At 46.7% G+C, this 18,481-nt stretch overlaps 1 protein-coding gene across 11 annotated transcripts in view; it reads left to right on the plus strand.

Moving 5' to 3' along the window:
- Positions 1 to 18,481, plus strand: part of CUX1 (cut like homeobox 1) — a 362,228-nt gene that overhangs the window by 154,506 nt on the left and 189,241 nt on the right. For all 11 annotated transcript variants that reach the window (XM_012758889.3, XM_012758893.3, XM_012758897.3 and 8 more), the window contains exon 3: positions 16,989 to 17,036. In XM_012758889.3, the coding sequence (XP_012614343.1) occupies positions 16,989 to 17,036 (48 nt within the window). The remainder of the gene's footprint in view (positions 1 to 16,988; positions 17,037 to 18,481) is intronic.

The following is an 18,481-nucleotide window of genomic DNA, read 5'->3' on the forward strand; positions in this document are numbered from 1 at the left end:
AGAAATTACATTTTCATAATCAGACTTTCTTTCTACAATCCCTCAGAAGGTGTTTGTGTTTGGAAGAAGCCCCTTCTGGATGTGTCATTGTAGAGTGTATCCATGCTGCCCTGAGTCTCCTAGTACTCCCACCAAATCAGTAGAACCAGATAAGAGCCTCACGTGACGAAGAAAGAATCACGACAGGGTGATGCATCCAATCTCAGCCAAGCCCAACACTTGGAGTGCAGGCGACATTTGGAGAAGGACACTTGCTGATTTTTTTGATCCTCTGCCTGGCAGAAGCTACTCAGCCCCTAAAGCCCTTTTTTCCCTAAGACCACCAAGAAATGACTTTATGGTCAGGTTTGCTGTTCTCTTAGGCTGGCAGTGAGATTTTGGAGACAAACACAGCCTCTCCTGCCTTTTTTTGTCAATTCCCTCTGTGTAAGAGAACTACCACATGGCTTGGCATCTAGCTGGTCAGGACGCTGAGGTATACCTCCTCATTTGGGGGCTAGATCGGTGGGGATTTTTATTATTTTACCTAGACATTTGAATTTTCTAAAAATGTTTTTTTCCAGATAATTTTGGACTACAGAAAGGACTCCTATAAAGGATATTCTAAAATAATTTCACCCAGTTAAGTTTTTAAGAACTGATTGCCATATTGCTGATTTTACATGATTTGCTCTTACAAATAGACCCTCCAGTGTCTTCCAGATATATAAACCTTCCCAACAGATACCCTTTTCCCATAGAGTCTCCAGCCCCCTGTGGACCATGCCAGGTTGTGACACTTACCTGAGTGGAGCAGTGTACGTTGAAGGTTGGACTGCTGAATGTTGGGCCGTACACTGTACAGCCCGTTTCTTCACTTGTCTTTTGTAGGCCTTCAGTAGCTCTTGAAGGTAGTGGCTGAAGATTTTGCAGTTGTCATGGGGGAATATAAAAATAAAAGCAAAAGATAGACCGATAATCGTACTTTCCCCTACATCCTCTCTGGCTGGACTCCCTTAAGGTGCCACAAGGGACTCACATGGAAATGGCTCTGGCTGCCCCCAGCAGGTGTGGACCCGTGTGTTCTGTGTCCCCTCTGTGTCCTGGGGGCAGGGCACCTTTGCATCTTCATCGCTCAGTACAGATGAATGAATGAATGCATGCATGCATGTAAGCAATAAGCATTCCCACAGAGAATTCTGAAATTGTTTTAGCCATTCGTGGAATTTCCCAGCCGTCAGCTTTTAGAAGCCTGAAAATATTTTTGGTATTTATCTCTTGAAGCAATATATCAAAAACAGTCCATACCAACTACTATTTTTCACCCAATTTCTGAATGTATGATAAGAAACACAGGATTCCTTGGGAGGAGAAGCTTATTCAGGTGAAATTCCTGCAGAAATCCTTGTAGCCCTGTGTTGTTCACCTAAGATGTAGCAAGAATGTAAATAGCTGGGCACTTTGACCTACCTCAGATACTTACCAATGTAAACATTTCTGCCAGGCTACCGGAAAAAAAAACAAAACCGGCCCGGGGTTATGAATGTCATTACTGTCGTTGGGTGCGGTGTCTTGTGTGGCTAAGTCATAGCTCAAGAAAAAATTTTGAGAAAGAGAGTAAGGTAGGAAAATTGCTACAGCTAAAGTCGAGATGGTTAGAGATAAATAGATCTATATTTGCCATATATGGTAATAAAAGAAAAGTCTGTGCTAATGCTCTCGACATTTATGGACTTCTCCGTGATTCATCTAGCAGGGCCAGTGGCTCTAGCCAAGAGATATAGAATGTCTGAAACTGTATTTCTTTCCTAAGTTGTTTCACTACAAAGAAGCTATGCTGTGTATTCAAAAGAAAATTCCAGGACTGAGTGAAAGTTACTACTTTAGTAATAGGGCTGAGAAAGATGGCCGGAGGAATCCGGAGAAAGTATTTTAAAGCCGTTTGTTTACCAAAACACTTAATAGTTCTCAAGGCATTAGCTATTTTCCATAGACCCAGGTTTACATGTACAATGTGTTTTCTGAGGCTGGTCACTTTCCCTCCTACTCCAGAAAGGGGGTCTGTGCTTTTTTGACTAATTGACTCATATGCAAACTCTTCTCATTTTAATCTGTTGCTGAGCTAGGTGTGATCCATGGCTTACGTCCAGGGACAGGGTGCAAGGTGAGCACCAAGCCGTGTGTTCCCTTCAAGTCCAGCAGCTTCCGAGCTGTGTCTGGTTCTTGCTGTCCAGCGCCCTGGTACTGCCCCAGGTGGCAGGCACAGAAGACACCGCTTTTGCACTGGGTGGCTCTTAGACTTGCCCTTGGAAGCCACATTTATGGCATCTCAAAGGACAGGGGTCAGGGATGCTCAGTACACCACTCACTCCCACGACACAGCCACCATTCCTGCCCAGAATTTCCCAGGAAGTATACTCATGCCGAATGGCATGTGTCCTTAGGAACTGCAGAGCTGGGCAGGCAGGTTAATACCTGGAAGACTTCTTTTGGGCACACTCCTCAAGCTGTGCAGAGACCCCGGAGTCTCTGAGGGCTGGGACCTGCTGGATAAAACCAGATGAAACTAAGGAGGTGCTTCTTTGGTGTCCTCAAATGGACTTTCTTTGCCGGAGTGAAGTGGGCTCTCTTTCCTAGCAGGGTGCTGCAGTGGAGAGGGCCTGGAAGGCTTTCTTTGCCTGGGAAGCTTTTTTCCCGACTTGCTGCTAGGTCGAAGTAATCCACTGGGAAGCCTCTGAGCATCTTTAGACGTAAAATCTGATTTCAAAGCTTTAAATTCCCCATTTGCCCACTGAGTTACATATGTTTCTTAGACTTGGTTTCCATCTGTATGGTATAAATAATTCCATTTAGAAATTAAGTAATTTTGGTCTACATTTCCTATCTACTACAGTGGCTCTGTAGTAGACACCCCCCGACCAAAGAAAAAAAAGATATGTAAAGATTATAAGGTCCTTCGTTTAGGTCCCATGTCTGTGTGACTTTCTGGTTGCATGTGGGTCACTAAGCACCTTGATAGGATCCTGCCTCTGTTTCCATCTGCATGTCTGGGAAAGCATGTATAGCATGTTTTGTGTCTACAAGTAGATTTGCCCAGCATTCATTATTAATTATTCCTCTGAGCAGCTCGGCGAAGCTAGTAAATATTAATAAACAATATGTTCTGATTATTAAGCTAAGACGAAAGGATATCTTCTCATGCTGCTTAATTTTAGGTAAGCTAGCTGCACAAAAATGCCGAATACACTTGAAGTAAGGTATTCAGGCGAGGAAACAAAGAAAACTGAGACGAGAACTGGGAAAGGGGTACATCTGAGGTCTTATTTTAAGTCCCGTGTATCTCCCTGTCAAGGTCTGCGCTTTTTCCGCTTGTTCGTGTTTTGTCTCTGAGTACCAGCGTCTCCTGTCTGCGGTCTGGGGAAAGCCCGGATCACACTGGGGCTGTGTGGCTGTCCCTGCCCCTTGCATGTTAGTGTGAGAAGACGTTTTAAGTCTCCTCAATGTTCTCTGAGGTCTTTGCCTATGAAAGGTATCCATGTTCGTTATAGAAATTTGTATGTGGCATAAAGCATTTAGAAGAAGGTATTAATAGTAATAAATCACCTGTAATTCTAGACGTGAGTGTGTCAGCATGTTGCAGTAGGTCTTTCTCATCTTTTTTTTTTTTTTTGCTCATAAATATTACATATTTTAAAACAATTAGGATTATGCAGTACATATCATTTCATAGCATGGTTTTCCCCAACAACCGTAGTGTTTTATATAAATGAAAAAAATGTAAAACACATCATGGACCAGTAGGCTTCCTATTAACACCCATTGTCCTTATAAATAATTCTGCTTTGGAGAAATACACGCGCAGCCTGGCTGTGCGTGAGTGGGTGCAGCATGTGCTTCCTTTGAGGGCTGTGCCCAGCCCACGGGGACGCCTGACCCCCCCGTGCCGCCTGTGCCTGCAGATTCTGTCACTGAGGAGCAACAGGACACATAACTCTGCACTCTATAAGCCTTAACAATTCCTTTTACTTTTTAAAATATATCAGTTGCTTCCCATACTGAGTTTTCAAAAGAGTGCTTTTGATGTTAAAAAGATACAATTTGTTTAACAACAAATGAAAAATAAGCCATAATTGCACTCCATTAGAGATATCTGCCGTTTCACACTGGTGTCGTTCTTGGCATTCTTTTCCAAACGCATATTATGTGTATGTTTATTCATTTTGGTAATGTTGGGGTCAGACTGTAAACACATTTTATAGTTTGTGGCTCCTCTTATCCCCATTTAGCTCGCACTACTCCCCCATGTCTGGGCCCAGGTGCCCCTTCCTCTGCAGAGCCCTCCTGCTGTCCCGGGCCAGGTCTGTCTCTTAAATGCCTTCGCGACACCACGATCCCCCACACACCCCACCACCACCCTGGAGCACCAGCCACAGGGGAGCGTTCTCCATGTAGGTAGTGGTTTGACTGGTCTCCCACCAGACAAGCCCAGGAGGCACAGAACCCATTGGTTTGCACCTGTGCCTGAAGGCTCACAATAGCTGCATTAAATGTTTGTTGAATAAATGGAAATCAAGTGCATTATTCCAAGTATTAGCGATTCTTTGAAAAATAACTTTACTGACTATCTAATATGCCATTGTGTTGCTTTATGAAAATTTCTTTAATAAGTAATCCCCTGTTGTTGGAATACATATTGTTTGTAGGTTTTCACTGTTCTAAGCACATGCTAAACATTGTGCATAAATCTCTGCCTACATCTCTGATTATTCTTGTGGATAGATTGTTGAGGAATTAAACCTGCATCCTAATTGTAAGCCCATTTGTCTAAATGTTAGCAGGGCCTAAGATCTGGAATAAATTACACGGTGGATATGTCTGTCGAAAGTAGGAGTCACACTTCCTGGTTGGTTTCAGAGAGTCCCAAGGTAAAAAGGTGCCTTTGGGGCCCACCTTGTCTGGCACTCGAATCCGCTCTGCAGCAGTGCCCATTAAGGGTCAGCTTGGGGATGAGTCTGAGAAGAGCATCTCTTTGTACGTTTGTTCAATCCACAAATATTCGCTGAGCGTCTGCCTGGACCTGGCACCATCAGAGGCCCCAGGAGTAGAGTTGAGGTATGTGCACCCCCTCAGTAGTCTATCAGAAATCTAGACCCAGGTCACCACTCTTGCTAGGACAGAAGCTCCACAAGGGAAGGGACCACGACTGTTTCATTCGCTGCACGTAGTAAGTGCTCAAATGGTTTTTTAATAAATTAAAATATATGGGTAATGTGGTTTCTCTCTGACAAACTCCAAATCTATTGATGTATAGATATGTCAGCAAATCACAGCAGTATTTTCAAAGCTCTGAAATAAAACTAGAGGTTTAGATACGAGCAGTTAGTTATTCAGAAAGTAACATGGGAGAATATTTTGAAATCGGACCTAAAGGCAAATCAGACTTATTTAAGAGAATCCCTCAAAGGGTGATTTCCCAAGGTTTCCTCCTCCCCTTTGCCACCGCTTGTCCCCTGGCCACCAAGAGCACTGCAGGAAGTCCCTGTGCCAGATAGGCTGGCCCAGGACATACGGCTGTGGAGGCCAAGCAGGGTGGATGCCAGCCAGGCTATGACAGCTGGTGCATGCGCGCCCCCTGGATAGGGGCAGCTGGCTGTACTGTCCAAGTCACCTCCTGGGCTGCACACAGGTCCTCAGAGTGGACACACGACATTGCCATCCTGACAGCCACAGCTCACAGCTCTCAGCTCCAAGACCAGAAACCTTAGAGCGCCCGTATCTCAGTTGTGGTCTCTTACAGCTGAGGGCTCCGGCGAGCTTGTGTATACATGTATTGTGTCTGCCAGTGTTGACTATGTTAGAGGTGAAACCGAGGGGTCTGCAGAGCACAATAATACACAAGCACACGTGCTGAGCGAGGTTGTCATCATGTCACAGGCTTCTGGAACACTCCTCCTTATACCATGCCACTGAGCTGCTGCCACGTGCCGCCAGGTCCTCCATCCGATCGTGGCCTCTGTGCTTCTCGAATCTGCTTTTCTTCTGTGTCCTCGGCACCATCCTCAGCCTTTGTCACCTTAGGTCTAAATGAGAGCATTACTGATTTGATAAACCTGCAGCTTTTCACCATGAAACCGGTTTTGCACGCTCCCTCTTGCTCAGGAACTTGGGTGTGCCCCTCTCTGGCCCTAGCAGCTCAGCCCAGGCACCCTCTGCTCCAGCCTTGCACGCCCGTCCTCTTTGCTCCTGGTCCCATCCAGCCCCACAAAACCCATCCCTCCCACCACGCAGTTTTGTTGGGCACAATGCGAGAGGCACATCGTCAGCGTTAGAGACTTTTTCTGCCAAGACACGGAACATGTTTTAAATGGCGCAAAGAAATTTAAATGGGAAGAAATTACAGCATGAGTGAGTTTATCCCTTTCAAGATAATCTTATTTAATAACCAAAAAACTCAAAAAGATATGCATTTCATCCAGCTACAAAAGCAGCGTGGCGGGTTATATATTGTGGTAATTACATGTTTGGGGTTTCATTCCTTCTTTAAACTAGATTTCTATTATTTCAGAAAATCAACCATTGTAGAAAAAGACTATTCATTTATTTCATTGCCGGGTGGCCCATACACTGTGAAAATAGGTCAAGAACAGTAATCTAAATTGACTGCTGATAAATAATTAAAGCTAATGGAATTTTCTCAAACCTGTGAACTAAAATCTTTGAGAAATTGCCAGGACATACTGTCTGCTGTTGTATAGAAAGATATTTTTTATTTAATACTTCAGTTTAAATGCCATTTAAAATTACCCTTTTCTGTCACCGAGATGGGAAGGAGGATGTGTTCGTCTATAAAAGTGACCAAAAGTGTGATGTCCCATTGATGGCTGCACGATTCATGTTCCGGTGATAAGATGGGAAGTGAAGGTTTCAGAACCGGAACAAAGAGAAACTTCATTTTCTCCCGAGCTGTATTTTAAGTTGAGCTTTACGATTGGTATATCACATAATATACATTGTCTTGTTTAAAAAAATTCCATACCTGGTCTGAGCTCTTGTGTACATTGGTAAGAAGGCATTGCAGCAATATTAAATAACATCTAGGGAAATAATACTAAGAGCAATTTTTCTTTCATAGACAATGACGATTCTCTCATTGGTGCTACCAGAACCTTATAAAATTACATTGGACAAACATGTATAAAAGTAACTATTAGGCCGGGCGCGGTGGCTCACGCCTGTAATCCTAGCTCTTGGGAGGCCGAGGCGGGCGGATTGCTCAAGGTCAGGAGTTCGAAACCAGCCTGAGCAAGAGCGAGACCCCGTCTCTACTATAAATAGAAAGAAATTAATTGGCCAACTGATATATATATATATAAAATTAGCCGGGCATGGTGGCGCATGCCTGTAGTCCCAGCTACTCGGGAGGCTGAGGCAGAAGGATCGCTCGAGCCCAGGAGTTTGAGGTTGGTGTGAGCTAGGCTGATGCCATGGCACTCACTCTAGCCTGGACAAAAAAGTGAGACTCTGTCTCAAAAAAAAAAAAAAAAAAAAAAAGTAACTATTAGAAGAGATGGCTTATCAATAAGGAAGCAGATTGTTGATTGTAGTCAATGAGACTAGCCCCAGATATTGTGCACTGTGTACGTTTTTCATTATTAATAAGGATAATTCAGCTATCAGAATATTTTAGAATACTAAAGGCATCAGAATGACGAATCAGTACTCAGATGCTTTCGAACAGTATGTCTTCAGTATTATGTCTTTAATTATAGAAAAGGGGTCATCTTCTCATTTCCATTTGATGAAATATCCTGGTTGAAAAAACTCACCAATTTGCTGTTAGTTTTTAGAGAAGTCGTTTTGTAAATTGCTGCATTTATGTCTAATGTTGTATTTACTGCGTTTTCTTATGTTTATAAATAGTGAACTCAATTTCCAAATTTGAAACTTTTTGCATTTTTCTTTAAAAAACACTCAAAATTGCCCCTTTCTAGTATCTGTGTCATCTGGAATCTGAGTATTTGTGTTTTGTATTTGTAGAGATCTTCAGAGTTCTTTCTTTGGGGGTAGCCCAGATAGCCCTGTAGACATGTTGGGTATTTTCAGTGACTGTGGTTGGAATCCCAGCCCTTTCTTCTCTGGGACTTCGTTCAGCACCAGCGAGGGCTGTTAGGTGGCTCCCTGAACAGCGTGCATCACGAGAGTCGGTGGCATTAGAGACACTGACCAGGACTTGGCACAGCTAGCAGACAGCTACTATCCAGAATAGGAGGGGGACATGAGAACCTGGAGCAGCCCCAGGAGCGAGGCCCCGGCAGGAGGGCTTTGCCGAGCAGGCGCCCAGAACAGTCCAGGGAGGAGACGGGTGGCCGGGATGGTGAATGAAGGGAGGTGAACTGTTACCAGCAACAACGTCATTGCTCCCTCCTCAGTGCCCCAGACAGCCCTTGAGAACTCCCAGTCCTGCCAGGAAGCACTTCTCTGATGGCCAGGACTGTCCCAGGAGGGGCAGGGCAGCCAGGACGCTGCCGAGGCCTCTGCCCCAGGTAGGAAATGGGACGAGAGGACCGTGAGGTTTCAAGGTGAACTTATGAAGATGGCAGTTTCAGTTCCCTAATTTCTAGCTTATAATTTCAGGGATGCTTCTCTTTGCATGTTCTGTCTGATCAGTCAGCTGAGAGCTCAGTGTGTCTCACAGAGAAATAATGTTTTTTAAAAGCATTTTATATTTCAAACATACACAGATAGGTGGATAGGGCCACGAGCCCCTGCATCTCATCCTCCATCTGTAACGGCCATCAACACTCTTGTCTCACCCATTACCCTTCCCCCATAAATCTGTTTGAAGCAAAAATCGTATTTTATCCATAAATATTTTAGTATGTATCTCTAAAAGACAAGGACCCTTTTAAAAAACATAGCTGTAATACCTACTTAAAATATAAGCTACCATAGTTTTTTTAAAAAGCAAAATGAAACTTTGGGCTTACTATTTCAACCTTATTTCATTTTGTGTTGTACCCTATTTGATCAATTATAGCACATACACTTTTATATGTTTTACCACCTTCAAAATCAGGGTGAGTATTAGAATTAGTGCCATCAGAATTTAAAAAGCAGCATTTTTTTCTCAGTGTAGTATAAGATAGTGTGGTACATCTTACCTTTGGTATCAGATTTAATGAAATATGCTACATTAACAATTTTCTTCTAACATATGCCTAACACATTTTCAAGTGTGAATTTTCTTGCTTTTAGGTCTGAGTAATGAGGGAAAGTGAGGGTCAGTAAACTCACTGGGAGATCATGTTTTTTTTGTCTGGGTGGGTGTGTGACATGTCCCCTCCTCAGGCCAGAGCATTTCCTGGAGTTTTAAGTGCTTGTCAGTCTTACGGTTTTGCCCAGCCCCTGTCAAGGGTTAGACCCTGTCCCAACCCTTCATCACCCAAACACAATGAAGAAAAAATGGGCCCTGAGACCAGGGGAAAGAGGGGAGCTGAGCGTTACCCTGGGGTGGATCAGGTCTGAAACAGGTGACAACTGAACAGGCCAAGTCACTGCTGCTGATGCCACAGAGCCAGGTCCCTAACCGTTCTTGCTTCCAGCACCCGGGGTGTTGTTGGTGACCCTTCGAGAGTCAGAATCCAGCCTTTGAGATGTGACCCAGTTCTGCCCCCAGCCCAGCTGCCCCCAGTGCTCTTGGAAAGACCGTGTTGTCACCAAAGAAGAAAGGCCCCCACTCCCGGTCTGTCACCATAAAGGACAAGGTGCCACCAAGAGATGTGGCGAGTCTTCTATGTAGTCAGAGTTGTTCCCCAGAAACTCATCTAAGATACTGTGGAATAAAAGTGCAAAGACAGTAAAACTTAGTAGAACATCTGGGAAAATCTGGACTATCAAATCTTTTAAAAAATAAAGATCGTTTCATGACTTTGAAGATGCACCTGTCATTCATAGCCTCCTTTGGTTGGCGCATGTGTCTGAGCTCTTCTCCTTGGGCTGCTTCTCCTTCCAGCATAGACGGCACCCAGGAGCCACTGTCTCCTGCACACAGAGACGGACCTCGGCACGGCAGCTTGGTGTGTCACCAGCTCTCAGTCCCTGGCACGTGACTCTGGGCTGTGGGGTCCCCCGCCCTACCCTGGCTTGACATGCGAGTGGAGGACCAGAGAGATGTCACGGGATTAGCAGCTCGAGGCCTTCCAGAGAGGGTCCAGGGAACGTGTGTTTTGCAACTCCCTCTTGTACCTTACAGGTGCCACTGAACACTGCATGGCAAGTTTGTGTTTCTGTCTCCATTTTGCTTTTAAATCTGAATGGTTTTCTCTAGCAATTGTCATTTCTTCCCTTCCCCCAAATTCCTTAATAGCATTCTGCTGTTCAGTTTTTTGACCTAAAAAGTGTGTTGGGAAACAGAGGTTTTGGAGGCTGATGGAAATTGTTTTCACATAGAAGCATCTCTGTGTAAACATTGCTTATTATTTGCTGTGTGCTCAAAGGAGAGATGGTCAAAATGGGCTATTTTGGCTTTTGGTAACAGATATCTGATATTAATAATCTCAAGGACATCACTTTCTGTGCATTAAGGTGTTTATTATTTTTTTGCTCAATAGAGAGGATACAGAATCGAAGAAAACTGAAACCACCACTGAAAAGCCTACAGCTGAATTAAGTGTGTAATAACCTTAAGTTATTGCCACATTTTAAAACATGTGTTCAGTACCTAATTATCATTCATTTCAATGTGGTTTTGATCGGCCTGAACCCCGCATTCTTCAGTTGGCGATTGCAGGAAAGGGTACAGGGGGGTGCATGAGGACTGGGAGTGGCAGAGTCTGCGGTTCCTGGTGCTGCCTGGACAGCAAAGGGCACTCTGTTCTAAAAAGATAATAAATCATATCATGTCCTCGCCAGCCAACGATGGAGAGTCCCTTAGGTCAGAATCAAGCATTTTTGTATTGGTCTCCTTGGTTTAGTACAAAACCGGATCATATTTGCAGGCAGCAGAATTGGATAAGGAATTTCTCAAACTGCCAAAAATGAAATTAGGATGAGTGGTTTTTGGCTGGTGACTCGAAGCACATATGTATCAGTTTGTGTGTGACGCGTGTGAATATATAGTGCTTTTTTCCATCTTCAGCTGTCTTTAAATATGCATGTGTATACAAACACATCCAGCTTTAATATCAAAAAGGTTATTTTAGTAGATCTGTTATAAGACAAATAAGCTCAAAGGAATGATTGTTAAAATACAGCAGGTTGGTTAAGAGGAGTTGGCTTTATTTAAGGACATTATGAGAACATAGCTCACTGCCTTCCTGAAATTCTGTAATAGAATATAGAAATAATTTCACCATCTCCTGTACTTCTCAGAGCTGGTGTTCATGCACTCATGAGGTGCTTGGTGGGGTTGGGGGTGGCCCAGGGCATGCCTGGCAAGAGGCACTGAGGCTCGGGCACCCGGCCTGGCACCTGTGTCTGAGGCCACTGAATTTCTCCATCAAGCTCTCTGCTCTTCCTCCCTGCTGTGCCTGCAAATCCCTCAGCCCTGCCAGCTTCCTCGTTCCCTGACTCTATCCAACACTGCGTTTGTCCTCTGAGTTTAGGCCCTTCATAAGCCATTTGAATGATACACACATCCCCCTGGTCCCCACCACGTTGCTGTCTGGGTGGCTCCCATGTGTCGCCACGGTGAATGAGTCGTTTACAAAATCTCACTGTGGCATGGGTCTTGGAGAGAGCACTGGGTTCAAATCCTAAGTCTTCCGGCTGTGTGACGTTGGGCAGATTTCCTTCCCTTTCTGAGCCTCACAACACGTGTCCTCGCAACACGCCAGTCTCAGTCCCTTCGGTGGGTGGGGTCATTGTGACAAGTGCCTGAGTCCTATGCTCTGCACACAGCAGACACAGCCTGGGATTCTCTCCCCACGGTGCCCCGCAGCCTTGGCTGCCGGCTGCCCTCTCCTTCCCCAGGACTGCTGAGTTCTCACAAGGTCCCCACTCACCGTTGGTTTCCATCTCACAGCTCTGCTCAAGCTGCTCTCAGAGTTCAGAGGGACTCACCAGAGGCTGAATCCAATGGTGTCTCCTCAGCCCTCACCTCTGCCATGAGTGAGCACAGCCTCCTGACGCTCCCTCCTCTGTGAGCCCCGAGTCTTTGGGCTTTGCCTCCTCTGAGCAGGGGCTCTCCATCCTCCTCCCTCTCCCACAAGGTTCCTGGTTTGTGAATGTGTCTTCAGCCCTGAGCTGCCTGGTATGGTGGCCGAGGGACACTCGACTCATGGCCAGTCCAAAGAGATGTGCTGAGGTGTATACCTACAACCCAGACTTCAAAGACCTGATACCAAAAAAAGGAATGTCAAATCCCTTGTTAATAATATTTATATTGATTGCATGTGAAAGGGTAAGACTTGGAAGATGTTGATTTCTTTTCAGCTTTTGTAATATAGCTGCTAGAACAATTTAAGTTACACGTGTGGCTGGCACCGTGCCTCTGTTGGGCAGAGCTGTCCTGGAACATGGCGTCCAGCTCCGAGGGCCATCTCCCACTTGCCAGTTCTTGACACACTTTGAGAGACTGTTTGTTCATCCACTGTTCTTTTGTGTATTCCCTCATGCACCCATCCCGTGTCTTTTGAGTCCCCTGTGTGCCAGGCCCCCTCGTAGGCAGGGAGGTGACAAAGGCAAACACTCATAGATGCAGCCCCAGGTCACGCCCGCTCTCTTGGCAGCAGGTCCCCGTGGATGGCTCCAGTCGGTCTTTTGGCACTAGGCCACAGGCCGCACCTGCAGCCCTCCCTGCTGCGCAGGGTGGAGGTTGGGCTACCGTGGGGTGCAGTTGGCAGGAAGGGCCAGAGGTGGCCCCTCTGGGAAGAGAAGCAGGGGGCCTGGTGTGCAATGGACCAGCAGCCCCCGGAGGGTCAGGGAAGAGGATGCACTCCTGGCCGTGTCCACACTATGTTTATGGAGCTCTGAGGGGGACGTGCAGGGCTGGCTGCTTCCAGTTCTGCAATCCCCAGTCTGGGGCGCATTGGAAGGCCTAGGCGTCCCTTTTCAAGAGCCCAGGGGCTGTCAGTTGTTACTGGCCCAAGGCTCCCCCCCAGGGCATGCTCCAGTCCGGTGTGGGGCAGGAGCGGGCACCCAGCCTCCGAGGTGGCATGGGGGCTCAGGCACAGTTCCCTGCACAGCAAGGGGCATGACCCAAAGGCCAGGATCGGAAGGAGCCATGGTTTTCACTGACAATTGAAAGACAAATATTTTCCTTGAATTTTTCACATCTTATTTTTAAAAATAATATGAGTTTGTAGCCTTTTCCAGTTTGAAAGGAAGATTCACTGCGCGTGTCTGTTTTTTAGAACAGAGACAGTCCTGTGTACGCTGGGCCTGCACGCCGTGCGCTCTGCCAGCACCAGCTTGGTGTGAGTTGGTTTATCTCTCCTTCAGCCACTGGCGCCCGCCTTGGCACCTGCTGGTTGGGGAGAGCGCTGGATAACACAGCGACACCTCATTAACAAATTGCCTTCATACAAAGTCAGCCTTTTTGGAAAACAAACAATAAACAAATGCCAGCCATCATCCTGTTTGCAGTTTGTGGCAGAAGTACCTTGGCATGATCGTCCTGCCCGTTCGTCCTTGCCTTGGGGAGAGGGAACGAGCCACTGTCCAAGAGTGTCTGGGAGGCTCTGTCCCCCCCTCCCCTGCTCCACGCGCCTGTGCCGCCCAGGCACACACAGGGCACTCACACCTCCCACACCCTTCCTGTGCCACCCACAGGTGGCTCATTCTTTAGGATTAAAATGTAGACTTCACAGCTGGCCCCTGCTCGCGCAGGCACCCTTCTGCCATTGTTCTTTCCCCTTTTCATCCTCTTTTTCCCCTAATTTCCCTTCCAGTGTTGTATTTTGTCCTCTGTCTCTCCGAAAAGTGCAGTGGGTGAAACAAGGTAGTGTGCTGGTTCCCTACTGCTACCGTAACAAATGACCACGGATTTGGAGGCTTAAAACAATGGAAATGTATCCCCTGACAGTGCCTCGCATCAGGAGTCCACAGTGGGGTTTGCTGGGCTGAAGTCAAGGTATCAGCTGGAGAAGCTCCAGGGGAGAACGTTCCTTGTGGTTCCCAGCGTCATCCCAGCCTCTGCTTCTGTTCTCGAATCTCCTCCTCTCACTCTGACCCCGGTGCCTCCCTCTAAGGACTGCTGCATCACCGCGGCCCACCTGGATAATCCGGGATGATCCCCCAACTCCCGATCCCTAACATAATCCCATCTGCAAAGGCCCTTTCACTGTGTAACCTAATGTGGTCACAGGTTCCAGGGATTAGGACGTGGACATCTTTGGTGGGGGGCAGGGTGGGGACCGTTATTGTGCCCACCACAGATAGCCTCATTTACTTAAGAAGAGATTGGGAAAGAGTTTGATTGGTTTTTGTCCCTGAACTTGGTGTAAAAATATAGCAAATCATCCAGTGGAGGAACAAAAACTATTGACTTCTCACAAAGAAATAGTTATCATCGCGTTTAGGATCCCTTAGAAAAACGTATAATTAAAAGGGAGGTTGGGACGCTTCTTGACCATCCGTCTTTCGGGGTTACGATATGAAACAACTTGGGCTGGTTATGTTTTGGCAAAGGGCTTTTATGGTACAGGCCTGACCAGCGGGTCAGTCTGTGACGCAGGAAACATTTGTTACTGTGCTGTCCCAAGTAATAGCCACCAGCCTCATGTAGCTACTGAGTATTTGAAATGTCGCTAGTGTAACCAGATGTTTCAACTGTAGTTAAATTCAATTAAGTTACATTTCAATATAAACAGCCACATGCACTAGTGGCCATGGTATTGGATAGCATAGGCTAGAACAAAATTTCCTCACCTCAGGTCTCTGGAGAAGGCCGCAGGGAAGCCCCGAAGAAACAGTTAGCAGAGTTTTTTCCCTGCGGGGAAGAAGGGATAGCTTTCCTCAGATTCCTAGGTGTTTTGTGACCCCAAAAAGTTGAGGTTCAGGTTCAAACCACAAAGAGCACTGGCTCGTACACAGTGCCCAGAGCTGTTCTCCCTAAGGCTCTGCAGGGGCCTTGAGTGAGTTGAGTGGGCTGGTTTGGGGGAGCTTAGGGTGGTGGAGGGGCCTTTGATTTAGGTGTTTGACTAAAGAAACACAAAACGCTACCTGTCAGTCTGTTGCCAAGAGAGCCATGTGCACAGGCGGCTGGCCACGGGGCTGAGCAGGCTAGGCCAGGCTACTTGTAGACCTGCAGCGTCCCAGGGAAGGGAGAGGCCGAGGGGTCCTTCCCCCACCCCTTCTGTGGTCCTACAGTTCTCTCTCCACCCACTTTCATGTGATGCGCGACAGTCCAGGTGCCAGAGAACCCTGCCTTTTGTGGTCCCCAGGAGTAAAAGTCATTAGTATTGTTGAGCACTCACTATGTGCCAGGGACTGTGGAACCCACCTTAACACATTCACTGCCACATTAGGAAAAAAGTTTTTTTTCCTTGGGGCAGCTGTGGTTTATTATGAAAGCAGAATAAAAGTTTTGAAAACAAAATGATCCTTTCTAATTTAATGGAAAATTGGTTATTTGTTATTGTTTTCCGTGTGTGAGTTATATGCAACTTGAATAATAGTTCAAGTGGCTCCCAAGGCAAAGAGATATACGAGTTACGTGTGCTTCACAAGGCCCCAGGCTCAAAACTAGCATGAGTTAAATACAACTCACATGGCAGTTAATGTGTTAACCACACTTTTATTTCTTCTCCTACCAGGAAGACATGATTATCCTTAAGCACAGTAGAGATAAGGTCAGAGTCTCAGGAGGGAGGTGACTTCCTGTGTCCCCACAGTTAGGGAGTGGCTGAGCCAGAATTTGGAATCAGGGCCGTCCTGCTGTGCTGGCTGCCTCCTGTATACTGAACTTTCACTGGGCCCCTACTCCTCTGTATTCCGACTGAGGAGCTCTGGAGAGAAATTCAGGTGGTCATTTGCCTGGTAGCATTCGGTCGGGCATTTGATGGCAGCTGTTCTTGGGGATTCCAGGGGGGACACTCAGACAGGCGTGCTGAGGACAGAGCACTACGGCCCTATCCTGTTTGAACCTGCGCGAGTCCTGCCTATCTACCGAGCTCTTGTGCCACATCCTCTGTGCAACTGCTCCTCGTCTCCTTCCTCTTACGTTCTCCTATAGTGTTGAGTTTATTTCTTTGGAATAACGCCTTTGCTTTACTCCCGTGTTATGGTTTGACGGATACACGTCCGTCTATACCGATACGAGTCAGTTTCATTTGGATGTGTGCATCAGGGTTGGCCTGGGGACTTAAGCAATTTTTATACGTGGCCAGGCCTTGTCCCAGACCTATTAAATCTGACCTGGCACATGGACAATGCTTAGAAAAATAGCTAATAGCCTAAACTCTCGGTAAAGGCAAAGTTGCTGTATTTGTATCTTTTTGAAGTATTTGAAGCACTTTCTCCATTTCTTCATTTTAAATCAAATACTTTCAAGGGGATCACATACACATACCTACAGGACGTCAGAGCGTTATGAAATGGGTACTGATGGCTTGGGATGGAATTTCCAGTGACTTTATCAGATACGGATTCAAAACAGACCATATCTCCATTAATAGTTCACAAAAATAGCAGCTAAAACAGCACAGTGACCCAAATCCATTTCGTATAAAAACAACAACAAAACCTACATTGTAACATATTTTATTCTAAGCATATCATCTCACTTAACTGGCATCAGCAAAAGCTCAGTCCATAGCACATTCAAAGTGAGGTCTATATAACCAGGACTTACTAGAAATAAAGCCTAGTTGTGTTCTGAGGCAAGTTGGTTTGAATCCTGGCACGCTGGTTGGCGTTGTTGATGTTTTTAGGGATGGCGGGACAGGAGAGGTACCGGGGTTGCTGTGTGTAATGATCATCAGCGAAGCTGCCTTTAGGAAGCCTTAACTGATGTTTCCCTTCTCTTTCCTTCTCAAACGGCTGTTTCCTGACCCACCCTCTTGCTCCAGGATTTGCGCAAGCAGGTAGCGCCGCTGCTGAAGAGCTTCCAAGGGGAGGTAAGCATTTATACTTACTTTATATCCCAAGCCACCCTTGGTAGTTAATCAGTCGTTCTTTTTATTCACATCCAGTAAATGCCGTGGGCAGAAGGCACTCACCTGGGTGGGGGCTTCACGGCTGCTCCGACCCAGCGCCGCGCAGACTTTGTTCTCTGCGATGTGAATATCCCCCTGGGTCCCCAGTTAAAGCCTTCCTGGAAAGGGAGGCCATGTTTGCAGTATAGAAAGTGTGGTAGATTCAGGAGAGAAGGCCCCCCCCCCCCCGTGTGATTGCACTTCCCACGGTGAACTGAGGTTGTTCAGGCCACAGCCCAGGGGGGCCCAAGAACACCCTCAAGGGAGCCACCTTGTTCCCTGGGCTGGCCTGGGGCTGCCACTACTCTGAGGCGTCTGGTGAGGGAAGGACTGAGCCAGCAGCTGCTTTGACAGAGGCTGCTGTGGGGGAGGAATGCCACTTGATTCAAGGCTTGAAACACAGAGTGTCAGGCAGAAGCTACAAAGAGCTCGTTTGGGCTCAGTATAAGGAAGTGGTTTCTAACGGATCCTTCCAGAGAAGGATGGAGCCATCTGGCAGTCGGCACGTGGGCGACAAGTCGCCCGAGATGTCCATCCGTGCTATCTGTTAGTGGGAACAGCACCCACAGTGGGTACTGGGGATCGAGGTGGATGACACTCCTTGCCAACTGTTTGTGTAGAGATTCAGTGAAGTTTAGAAAGCCACAAATTGTGTCATTGTTGTGGAATTATTCACTGTCACCGCTTTAGCTTCTCCGGTTGGAAAAATGGAAGTAGGAATAATACCAGGCTGATGAGAGGGAACAAGAGGTTTCCAAAGCCCCTGAAAGTGTGCATGTTGGTACGGTCTCAGGAATTTTATTTTCTTGCAACTACTCAAGTCACATGGGGAAGGGGCAGAATTAGGGGAAGTGAGACACGGTGGGTTCCGCCTGGGACACAGGTGATGTAAGGTGGTGCCTTAGGTGGACACAGGTCTAGGAGGACTGGATTCCCGGGCCCAGAGCTGCAGAGGAAGCAGTGTGGCTGCCGTCAGCAAATTCTTCCGTGGGCACGTGTTAGCAGAGGGTGAGGGAGAGAAGGAGGTAAGTTGGGAAGACTGTAGCAAAGGCCAGAGAGGAGATTCCAGGACAACCAAGGGACCCATGTGTTAAGAAGGACACAGCAGTGGCTGCGGGTGACTGCTGAGTATTTTAGGATGTAGAACAGTGCTTTTCTTTCTCTTTATAATGTCCTGCTCACCAGGCCCCCGTGTACCTATCGTGGAAAGGCCCAGAAGGCTGCCCTCCGCCCTGCGTCTCCACACCCTCACATTACCAGTGAAACTGTTACCTTACACCTGCCTGCGTTTGATCTTACCTGTTCTGTCACCTGTTAGCAACTTTTGAGAAACCCACGGGCTTAGTATTTCTCTAGCTGAAAGGGTT

The sequence above is a fragment of the Microcebus murinus genome, chromosome 19 (genome assembly GCF_040939455.1).
Source record: "Microcebus murinus isolate Inina chromosome 19, M.murinus_Inina_mat1.0, whole genome shotgun sequence".
In the NCBI taxonomy this organism is placed as follows: domain Eukaryota; kingdom Metazoa; phylum Chordata; class Mammalia; order Primates; family Cheirogaleidae; genus Microcebus; species Microcebus murinus.